Source organism: Pseudorca crassidens, chromosome 8 (assembly GCF_039906515.1).
Source record: "Pseudorca crassidens isolate mPseCra1 chromosome 8, mPseCra1.hap1, whole genome shotgun sequence".
Classification (NCBI taxonomy): domain Eukaryota; kingdom Metazoa; phylum Chordata; class Mammalia; order Artiodactyla; family Delphinidae; genus Pseudorca; species Pseudorca crassidens.
In genome coordinates, this window is record NC_090303.1 from 89,876,927 (window position 1) to 89,888,748 (window position 11,822).

Here is an 11,822-nt window from a genome sequence, read left to right on the forward strand (position 1 = left end):
CCAGGACCACGTGTGGCCCCCATTTCAGGGTCTTCCCTCCCAGAGAGGGGATCTACCTTATGGTGCTTTGACTCTGGTTCTGGTTTGATCCTTTGAGCCTGGTATGTTGAGCTGTACAAGCCAGAAATCATGCCGCTCTTGAGGCTTTTCTTCATTCCTCATGTGACTTAGCTTCTAGATTTCAGACATCTTGGCTACCTACCTCTGAATGAGCTCCTTATCCAGAATTTCCTGCTCTGAACACATACGTTTATTAATTGAGCAGATTTCAGTACATACTGGCTAGCAATTAAGGGTGAAAGTTCTGGGGTCAGGCAATTCGGGCTTCAAGTTCTGGCTCTACTACTTACGAGCTGTATCACCTTGAGTAAGTTACTTAACCTCTCTGAACTTCAGTTTCCTCCTCTGTAAAACAAAGATAAAAATAATAGCCACTTCACAGAGGATTAAAAGATACAGTGCACGTAAAGGACCTCCCACTGCGCCTGACATGTGGTAAAGGCTTGGCATTTTGGCGGCCACCCAGGACAGAGAGCTGACTCCCACTGCGTCTACACTCAGCTGAAAGCCAAAGATCTTTTTCACACACACTGCTAACATGTATCCTTATTAAGCTTCATTTTGCCTGGACTTCCCTTCCAGTCCACTGTCTCTTCCTGGCAGCATTGATTCTGTCACTGTCCATTAGCTAGTCCGTCTAGCTTTGAGTCATCTGCAGTCTGATGACATGCCTTTCTTATTTCCATTTGTGCTCTCTCTCCAGCGCAATGCCAACATGTTCCTCAGATTCTTTTGGTTCAGCTATTCAACCAGCACTCAAGTTACTCAACTGTGCTGTCATCCAGACCACATTTCTCTGACTGAGAAATTGTTATCCCTGGAAATATCGAAGGCTCCAAAGAAAAAGTTAATTTATGTTCAGCAACATTTGTTTAAAAGACCAGGGAAATTATAAAGCTTTGTGGAAAGACCTCAGTCAAAAAGTGGTCAATATAAAGTTTGGGCACTCGACAGGGTAAATTTCATTTATATAGAACATTCCCTCATGTGAAATTGTGTAAATTGGGGTCTGCAAGGCCAGAAAAAGAGGCATTACTGCATAGGGTCTTCTGTGTTATTCCATGTGGTTTATACTTTCTCTCTGCTAGAGTAGAAACTTCTCAAGGTCAGGAGCCATTTTGACCATTTTCTGTCTCTTTTCAGCATCTGAGTTCGGCTGATAGAAGACAGTCTCAGCTTTGCACACAGTGAACTCTTAATACCTGCAGACTGACAGTTCATCACTGTAAAATTTAACCATTTACATGCATACATCCAGCCCTAGGGGGAACCCAGAGCATTAGCTGTGAGATTCAAGAGTGCAGAAACGATATATTTAAAAAATTTCTTTTTTTGGCTGCACCACACAGCATGTGGAATCTTAGTTCCCAGACCAGGAATTGAACCCGTGCCCCCTGCATTCGGAGCAGAGTCTTAACCACTGGACCGCCAGGGAAGTCCCAGAAATTATATATTTTTTTCATTTTTGTCACCTGCAAGGTATCTGTAACATCCCATATTGTATTGCACATGGTAGGTACAGCACTCAAAATATTTTTCTGAATGTTGACTGAATAATCTGAGGGACAAAAGCCACAGATCCAGGGTCCCACTGATCCTATTCACATGCCTTCCTTCATATGGAGAGTACACTACTGACACACTGTCAAGAAACATTGCAATCAAGAAACGTGAACTAAGGGCTAGTGCAAGAATGGCCCGTATGCATAAGACATCGTAAATCCTAGAGGGCGTGAAATGTGGATGGAGAGAGGGCGTGTCCACAGCAAGTTTATATCTGATGTATCTCATGTACCGTTTAAAGGACAAAGGTATCAGGGGGCTCCAAGGGAAGTGAACAACTCTTTTAGCTGAGGTTTTTGGAAAGGCTTCAACCAACAGGGTAATTGGGTAGGATCTTAAAAGCTGAAGGAATTGGAGAGAACTTTCCAAAGTGGAAGAGTGGCCTGAGTCCCGGCAAGGGGCTGGGCAAGCACAAGGTGGGTTTGGGAAGTGACGAGTGGATGATTTGTCTGGAGTAGGGGGCGTCTGCAGACCCCCGGCCTAGCTTTTCCCAGGGAGCCATGGCACATGCTGGTGTAGGGGAGAAGTCGGTGGCTGTGGAATAGATATTTTCTCTGTCTGCAAAGTCAACTGGCTCACAAAGGGCTATAACCCATGTCCTCTACCTGATCGGCATGTCCTTTAATCTGAGTTTAAAAGGCTAGCTAAACAGATTATATTTGGCCTAAACTGCTCTCCAGAGCTCGGCTGTTAAATATCACCAGCCAAAGCCACTTCATCAGACGGATGGGGTAGGGTTTTTCACCTCAAATGATAAAATTGGCCCCTGGCTTCTCCAGCGTTTTCCACCTCCAGCCCCAGCAATAGCAACACCCAATCTCTCCCTGCAAAGTCTTCTTTTTCTCCTTACAAAGTCCTGTTGCCTTTGAAAACAACTGCCTCCCTAGACTCCTTATAGGTTGAGCCTTCCTGGCTGTGCAGATGGGCAGGCCCTAGGATGAACTGTTGCCTAGCAACATCCCTAGTGTGTGGAGGGGCTGATTGGCCCACCTGTCTATAAGATTCCGCTGCAGGAGGCCCTTGGGGAAATAGAGACATCATCTACTTTAACACTAAGGCATACTGTTGGCTTTTGGGCTGCCTGTAGTGAAATACAAAGATATTAGTCTTTTAAGGAATAGTTAGCTCACTTTAAAAATGTTACTTAAGTTTCAATTCTTTCTATAACTTCACTTCTTCCTCTGCTCTCTACTTTCACCTCCCGACTCATTGGCTTTCGCTTTCACAATTTTAAAGAGAAATCTGCAAGACAAGTTCATTTATGTTTCTCTTAAGAAAAGTAATATTACACTACCAAACGTAAAATAGATAGCTAGTAGGAAGCAGCCACATAGCACAGGGCGATCAGCTCGGTGCTTTGTGACCACCTAGAGGGGTGGGATAGGGAGGGTGGGAGGGAGGGAGACGCAAGAAGGGAAGAGATATGGGAACATATGTATATGTATAACTGATTCACTTTGTTATAAAGCAGAAACTAACACACTATTGTAAAGCAATTATACTCCAATAAAGATGTTAAAAAAAAAAAAGAGGGCTTCCCTGGTGGTGCAGTGGTTGGGAGTCCGCCTGCCGATGCAGGGGACAAGGGTTCGTGCCCCGGTCCAGGAAGATCCCACATGCCGCAGAGTGGCTGGGCCCGTGAGCCATGGCCGCTGAGCCTGCGCGTCCAGAGCCTGTGCTCCGCAACGGGAGAGGCCCCAGCAGTGAGAGACCCGCATATCACAAAAAAAAAAAAAAAAGAAAAGTAATATTGGTGCTTGTTCTTTTAGGCATGCACACAGACCCAGACTACCTGTTCTCTTTCCACAGAGGAAGGGGGATAATTGAAGTGACTGCCTAGTGCTTCAGGTCCCAGGCTAGCTTTTATGTGGGTCCCCAGGATACTGGTGTTGGACCCATCTCCAGGAATCAAAGCACTGCTGAGGGTTTTGGGGATACTATCCTTTTTGGAGAGTCTGAGGCTATTATGATTACTAAATGCCAACAAAGGAACTAATGTACCAACAGCCTCCAAACCAAACTGCCCCAAACCAAAACAAGCAAACAAAAACCAGCCATTTGAGTCCATGTAGTAGAAGGACAACTTGTTAACTTGTAGTCAAGTACAGCAATTAGGGGATGGCCTAATTTTTATCTCTGGACTTTAAAAAAAATTCTGTTATCCATGGTTAAGGCATCCCATGGACCCAGGTTCATTATTCCTTCCTCACATCACACAGGTGAAGAGATGTACAGTTCTTAGTATTAACTCACCATGAAGCTACAATAATACATTATGGAGTGTTTTTCTTATGGTACAGTAAGCAAGTGCATAGACTTTGAAATCTGACAGGTATGAGTTTGAATCCAATTCTGCTATTTCCTACTTTGTGATCTTGGGTAAGTTTCTTAACTCTGTGAAACTCTTTCCTCATCCGTAGAATGGAAATATTAATATCTACCTCGTAGACATCTCGGGAGTATTAACTAATACAGCACTTCTGGTGTAGTGCCTGATTCTTAGTAGGAATTCAAACATTAGTTCCCTTTCCTCTTTCTTCTGTGCCTCTGTCCTTAACTAACCTCTACCATTCAATCTCCTTCAGAAACCCTAAGCGGAGACCAGGTGCTATAAGGAGATAATCCAAATGGAACCAGGTGTTAATGAATGAAGACCGTCCTTCATCTTGCTCCAGGTTTCTGGCTGTGATTTTCTTCTCTCCTATTTGTGGTGGGCTTAACTGTTTGCACTGGCACCACCCTGGGCTTCCTGTTGACAATTTCTGTTAGAATTTTAAGAATGCCACAGAGAGAGGGAGAGAGTGAACAGAGGACAGATTCTAGGTAGACAGCAGTCAGGGAAAGAATATGCAGTAATCTTGAGTTGGGGAAGAAGGGACAGAAATGTTTTTTAGAGAAAGTGAAGACATTGTCAGGACTCAGGGAAATGCGGTAAGTCTCTCTGTCGGCAAAGCATTTATTGAGCACCTACTCCATACGGGCTCAGCTTCGTCACCAGATTCCAAGGACCTGGGAGGCCTGATTCCTGCCTTTGAGTGCTTAGAGTTTAATGGACAATCAGAAGAACAGAGAAAGAATCACAGCAGTCTGGCTGAATGTGCCAAGCATACAGTTCCCAAAGGGTTTCAGGCTGAAGGAAAAATTGGATGTAATTAACCAAAAGGCTTCCTGAAAGAGGCAGTTTGACAGAGATGAAGGTCATGGGTTGAAGGAAAGGAGCTCAGGGTCCAGGACAGCAGGTGCAAAGGCTTAGTGCTAATGGGTTGTCCCAGAGGGTGAAAGAAGCCCCCTCCTCAACTGCTCTGTGAGTCTCCCTTCGCCTTGAGCCCTCTTTCACTGGCCCAGCAGGGACCGAGCAGGGGGCTGCTAATGGTCTAACCTCGCTGGATCGCAGGACTCCAAAGAACGGGTAGAGGAAGGCAGGCACCAGGGCTGCAGCTCCAAGAGGCACCGCCTCGGACACCCAGTACACAGCAGTCACGATCAACACGTAAGCACACGCAGCCTCCTGGAAGGGGAGGAAAGTGGGTGGTTAGTCACAGGGACAGCCACTGCCACCAAGGATCCAAAAGAGACCCAGGGCAGAGGCAGGAGGCACACGGACTCAAACTTGGGCACTGGAACACAGCTCTGGGAGGTGCAAAGGTGGACTTGGCAGAGAAGTTTGGTGGATACGTGTCATCGTATTTTGGTGGGTGAAGTTATGGCTGCTCCTTGGGGCGACTGATGCCTTGCACGTGGTTTGCACTGGTTTGCAGCAGGGTGGCCACCGGGACTGTTATGCTATCACAGCTCGGTTGGTTCCTGAAACTGAGCAGGGTAGGGACTGAAATTAACTGCAGTGTCCAGATCATGTACATAAAGGTGGAGTTCACAGTTTTAACTTGGTCTAGGCAGGATATTTTGGTGTCAGATTGATCAGATACTAGAGGTTCTTGGGGTAGCTGAAGGTGGGGATTAATTTGTGTAATTGATTCACATGTGAGTTCTGAAACTGGCCGGTTTGGGGCTGGATCACTCCCTGCTGGGTTGGTGGGGAGAGCTGTCCTGAGCATTGTCAAATGTTTAGCAGCATCCCTGGCCTCTACCCACTAGACGTCTGTAGCACCTCCCCAACTGTGACAACCAAAACTGTCTCTAGACATTGCCAAATGTCCGTTGGCGGCGGGGGGGAATCATCCCTTGTTGAGAACCAGTGCCCTAACCAGTGTCTGGGACACTCCACTGCCTGATGTACGTGGAAACTTCCTTCTGACAAAGAGAGTAAGAGTGCTGTCTATCAGGGAAGGCCTGGAAATTTACCAGGGTTTTCCCCAGCCCACTCCCTTTGCTGGTTGTACAACCGTGGGGTGCACAGAATAAATAAGTACAACATTCTTATAAAAAATCAGTCCTCCTTAACCTTAGCTCCAGTAATCCTGGTTGCCCCAAATGGTGCTGATTAATGGTGGTGAGAAAGGTCACTGGCTTACTCTTGGGAGAGGTCACTGTCCAAGGGTTTTAGCAATGGACTCCGGAGGGCCAGTGAATAGAAGATCCAAGCTGGCTGTGGACTCCTCCGTTTATACCTAGTTCTAAACCCACTGCGCTCAGGTCTGACCTGCCCTGAGGCTGGCTGGTGATCAAGGAACCTGACAAATCTTGTTCTGTTTATCTCTCCCTTGGGTTCAGAACAAGCGTCCTCAAACTCTTACACAAAAGTTACAAAAGGTCGCCACGATCAGTGAGGGGCGTCAGGAGTGATTAACCCAGCCTGGCTGGATGGAACCTTGTTCCCTCCTGATACGCATGGATTATGGGGTTGGGGGTTGAGAAATGGGAACTGGGCGCAACAGTTGTTGACTGTAGCTCCCACTGAGATTTCCTCTGGGGCCAAAAGATCAGAGAGAAGTTAAAGCTTTTGGAAGTGCTGATAAGACAACAGAACCAATACTGGGGGGAAAAAGAGCTCCATTTGAAAAAGAATGCAGTTTAGAGAAATGCTCCCTTTACTGCAGAAATAAAAATACCTAAGGAGTTCAAAGCCCTTCAGCCCACTTGAGCTCACTTATTCCCATCTCCTTCCTGGGAAAGAGACAGAATGGCAAGTGTTGCTTCTAGTTGAAGCAAAGGAGATAGAATGTCTTTCCCTCACTGAGAAGCCCTTATTCCTTACAAAGAACCTTCAGTCTTTCTTGGCTTGGTCATTACAGGTCCAGGAGCAAAGGAAGGAGAGAAAAGGGAGAGAGAGAGAGCAAGAGCTATTTCTTTCTACCATGCATCATTTTGGTTTGAATTAGGAGAATTTGGGTAAGCCAAGGTAAACTTTTTGATTGTAACTATTGTTAGGAATTAGAATAAGTTACTGGAGGAAGTCACCAAGCCACCTTCATCCAGCAGTATTAAGAACAGGATAAACTACCATCATTTTAATCTGAACTTTCCTTAGAGCTTTCTGACTTCCATTAGAAAAATGGCCAAGAGACCACCTTCAGATGGCCTTTCCATCTACTTCGCACTCAGTACACCCGTGGAATTTACATAAACTTCCTTTTGCCCCTTCTCAGCTGTCTCAGAATTCAGTAGGGAAGCTTATATTCAGATAACCCAGAATCCTCTGTGAAGTTTGTTTACAGGCTCCTTTGTCCCTGCATCTGGCCGTGGTCTGGCAGGTAGCTCAATCAAGCTTGGTGAACTGAACTGGGCTCCTCTGCTGGCTAACAGGTCTCTCTTATCTACTGGAGAAAATATTCTGGAAACCCGCAGCCTCTTATCGCTGCTGCTGGTCAGCAGGAATGTAGGGATTGGCGCGTACTGGGGCAGTGCCTTTAAGGGATAGTGTTGTCAGTTCTTTTTTGCTCCTGTTGACAAATAAAGGAGCGAGTTCAAAAGTGGCATTTCCCCACAGCGGATGCTCCCTGACCCTGCTACTAACTGATGTTTGCATCTGCTTCTTTCCCTACAGTCTGACCACCCCGATGAAATACCATTCAGGCTCCACTGGAAGGAGCTTGAGGTCACGTCATTTGGTGTCATAAATGACTGGAAGGGCTTTTGAAAATTTAGCTTGGGAGTTGGGTGTAACTTTTATCCCACCGGGATGCTGTAGCTGGGCTTCGTTGCAGATGCCCCCCGCTTGACCTTCCTCTTCTGTGTATGGGAAATCAAGTCTGGGCCCCTGGCTTTAGAGAGCTGGGCAGGAAAAAAGGGGAGGTCATACTAATCCTTCCTAAAATGCAGCTGCAGCCTGTCACTTTGAAGAAGCATCAGAACTGCAGGCCAGGAGCTCTTGCCCAGATCACTTCTCTCAGTTCCAGCCCAGAGCAAACAAGGCTATTTAGGGATCTTAAGGATTAAAGATCAGAATCTAAGTGTGATGCGAGGGGGCCGAATAGATGAGAGCCAGTCCCCGTGGTGGTTTGTGCCCACTGTGACCTCAAGGTGCTTCTGCGTCATTGCAGAGGAAGGAGAAGCAGCGTCTTACTGACACTGTGACACACGGAGGAATCACCTTTGCAGGGCACACTGGGGCGAGTGGTGAGCAGGCTGCATCCGGGTCTGAGGGCTTTGGCCACCCAGGCTCCATCTAGCTGTCCCGAGGGCTACCCATGAGCACAGACGGGGAAGCTCTGAGGTAGCGTATTTCTCTTTTCTTAAGGCACTGGTTCTCAACTGGAGCCAAGTGTGCCCCCCAGGGAATATTTGGGAATATCTGGAAGCATTTTTGGCTGTCACAATTGCAGGGGGTGCCTGTGTGCTGCTGGCACCTGATGGGTAGAGACCAGGGACGCTGCTAACCACGCTACAATGCACAGCACAGCACGGCCCTCCCCTCACGACAGAGAACCCTCTCCCCCCGCCCCCAAATGTAACTAGTGTGGCTGTTGAGAAACCCCGCCCTAAGGTGAAACTCAGCTGGACAGAAGGCGCTAGGTCAAGGAAGGGCAAGGTCTCTTGCTCTCAGTGAGTCCATCTTTAAAAACCTATTCAAGAATTTTGATAGACTCCAACAGAGCAGAGGCTTACCTTTCCTCCCTTGTCTCTCCTCTTTTTTTTTTTTCCACAACATCCCTCTTCTGTCACATGTATAGATTTTTTTTGTCTACTTCAATCATTTGTTATTTTGTTTTCTTCTTCATGTGGATACTTCTCACGAGTCATTGGTAACTGAGAAGCTCCAAGACAGGCTCCCAGAATTAAATGGCTGCACTACCCCCCGGAGTCATGGTCACCAGAGATGGGGCTGACTCAGGGGACACGGTGGGGGGTGTGTGTGTGCCTGATGCCGCTAATGAGAAGAGCAGGTGCCACTTGGTTGGCATTCCCTTAACCCATCTGACACCGAGTAAAACAAAACAAAACAAAAACATGAAAAGGAAAGAAAATCAGGCTACTGGGACAAAGCCAGAAATGGACGAGTGTATACGCCGGGAAAACGTTCACACCGATCACTGTCTGCTAATCCCAGCCGGTCTTCATCAGCAGCTCCCTGGTGCTCTGAGCTTTTATTCTACTAAAGACTTAAACCAGTTTGTTTTTAAGAAACCATTCTAATCCCCTTTAACTGTGTCATTTAATCTTGGTTACGAAGTTACTCTGGGAGCTGAGTGGAAGACACCCTTCCCCTCCCACAAACAAGATTAACCTTTCTTAGCTTATTTTTCCTAAGGTCTCAAGGGTAGTGCCAGCTAGGGGAAGGGGTAAAGCCACTGGGAGGAAGGGGGGGGCAGGGAGAAAAGGAGCCGGAGGAAGGCAAGGAAGGCAAATGACGGTCTCAGAAGCAGAGCCCAGGCTCTTCTGCTCACACAAACCTGGACAAAAAATTGGGCCACAGTCTAGAGTTGGGGGCTCTTATTCTGTTTTATCGAGTCATTTGCTGTCTCTCCGTCAAGAGCACAGAGAAGAAAACACAGAGGATACAAATAATCAAAGGGCCACATGCATGGGACCAGGGCAGGCTGCCAAGCTGCGCTTTCAACTTAAAGTTCAGAAGGAACTTGAGGGATTAAGAGTTTCAAATCCTGGTTATCAGAGCCCACCGTGGTCACCCACAGACCCTGGCTAGATGCACAGGAGCCCGGCCGGGGACCCCACCGCAGTGCACCTCAGGCCGGCGTCCACAGTCCCCTCCCTCCCCCATCTGGGAGGTCTTCCTGCATGTCCAGTTGCTCTCCCATATGGACGGTCACATGTTGACTCCTGGCAAATACCAGCTCTCCAGAGCGCCCTTCTCTTTATCGGGTGTCCGCCTGGCCCCTGCCCCCGAGCAGGCTGGCCCACTGCTCTGTGCCACACAGATCAGCCACTCCAGCCATCGGCCCTTCCTCTTATCTCAGTCCTGGCCAGGGGCCGTGGGGCCGGGGGACTGGGAATGGGGTGAAGGGGTGAAAATGGCAGTTTTTAGGCAGAAAGTATGTTAGCCTCCTGCAGGAAAGCATTTCCATTTCTTTACACCAACAAAAGAATGCTGAGGCGCTGCACGAGCACCCCACTCCCTCCACCGACCTCCCCTCTGACCTCCCACCTGACCCCCTGGCCCCAGGAGGGGACCGGCTGGTACTCACGCTGCTGGGGTGAAGCATGGGCAGAGGCAGCAGCAGGAGCGGCACGAAGATGACGAGCAGCAGCTTCCTGGCTCGGTGGAGGCCCTTCAGCAAACCCATCCTGGACCTCCTCCCTTCGGAGCCCGCGCCCGCCAAGTGCCTGTGCTGCTGGCGACGCTTGCCTCCCTCCAGAAACACTCCTTCAACCTTTCTCGGCTTCCAAGAGTCCTCTCTCGTCTTAAGAGCAGAACAGGAGGGCAGGTAGAGCCCCTGTTTGCAACAAAGGCCGGCCTCCTCGCCTTCGGTTTTAGGTGGGATTGGTGAGCATGGTTTTATGCCCAGCAAAAAGGAAGCGGGAAAGGATGATAAACGGGGGCATAATGGCTCTCTCTTTGCTTGATCAGTAATGGAGTAACTTCATTCCAAAGCTCAGCAAAAGCCCCCTTAATCAATCAAGATTACACCTCTGTTGCAGCTGTCTGGCTGCCGTCTATTGTGCCCTCCAACATTTCTCCTCTCTCTGATGGCCTGTTTTGGGCAGTACCACTTTCGCTCTCTACCTGTGCTGGCTGTACCCCCTTTCCTTAAAAAACCTAGTCCCCCCGCGTCCCTTAAAACAAACCCCCGAGTTTGTCAGCAGACCATGGAGACTTCAAATAGGGCTGGTCTCTCCTCCCAGGACCTGGCACTTTAACTCTGTTCAAATTGCTCTCCTTCTAATTGGTTTCCCATTATAATTTGCCTTGAGCCTGGCCCTCCAAAGCAGAAAAAAAAAGTCCCCAAGACATTCCTTTTTGTCACGGGACAAACTCTTGCTGGAGGCCCACCTTAACTTTCCTTCACCTATGGGACGCAGGACAGAGGCAGTAGCCACGCCCATTCCTCACAGCCAGTCAGCACGTTGGAAAGAATGAGTCAGTATCTCTTCCAAAGGCAGTTCAGGATTGGTCCCAGCAGGGGCCTGCTGATTCTGCAGAACCTAAGCAATGTGCAAAGCTTATTTTTGTTTCTCAAACATCCTAGGGGCTGGAGTGATGACCATCACCGTAAACAGAATCCCACTTCCTCAAGCACTGCTTTAACGTTGCAAAGCATAGGACCCTGAGTTTTCTCTGGGAGGGCCACTTGCTGACCTAGGCCTTAGGAAGATGAAAATGTCTGGTGGCAGGGAGAAAATGAAATATTAATCCTGGAGAACTTTACCCCAGAGTATAGAATATTAAGTCTTTTAGATTTCCCTGGTGGCAAAGGTTGTTTGCTTCAGCACCCGGGTGAATACAAAGCATCTGAGTCAACAGAGGATGTCAGCCTGTCGGAAAGACCACAGACCCTTTCAGGGAGAATGGGAAGGGTACTGCCTCTCTGGAAAAATCTAGATGCCAGTCTCATTTCAGAGGCCCTTGGCGCCCAGACATCTGTGGTCTTTCTGGCTGGAGTAGGTGTTCCAATGTCCCTCTCTGAGGCTTTTTACCAAAAAAGAAGCAGGAGGCTTCCTTTGGCTGGTGTGCAGGGAGGAGGTGGGAGGGCAGGAAAAAAATTGATGGGTGCAGGAATAGGGCCTTTGCAGCCCTTGGACGCTGGAATTTCTGCTGCTTACAGTTCAGGAGAAGCATTCTCTTTTCTCTGAAAAGTCATGTGGATATGGGGCAAGGAAGAAAGAAAAAGAGAGAGAGAAAG

At 48.1% G+C, this 11,822-nt stretch overlaps 1 protein-coding gene across 1 annotated transcript in view; it reads right to left on the reverse strand.

Moving 5' to 3' along the window:
* Positions 1-10,982, reverse strand: part of SLC13A4 (solute carrier family 13 member 4) — a 40,862-nt gene extending 29,880 nt beyond the window's left edge. Inside the window, exons 1-2 of the mRNA XM_067747111.1 lie at positions 10,167-10,982; positions 5,003-5,131 (exon numbers count right to left, since the gene is read on the reverse strand). Of these exons, the coding sequence (XP_067603212.1) occupies positions 5,003-5,131; positions 10,167-10,265 (228 nt within the window). The 5' untranslated portion in view covers positions 10,266-10,982. The remainder of the gene's footprint in view (positions 1-5,002; positions 5,132-10,166) is intronic.
* Positions 10,983-11,822: the final 840 nt, after the last annotated feature.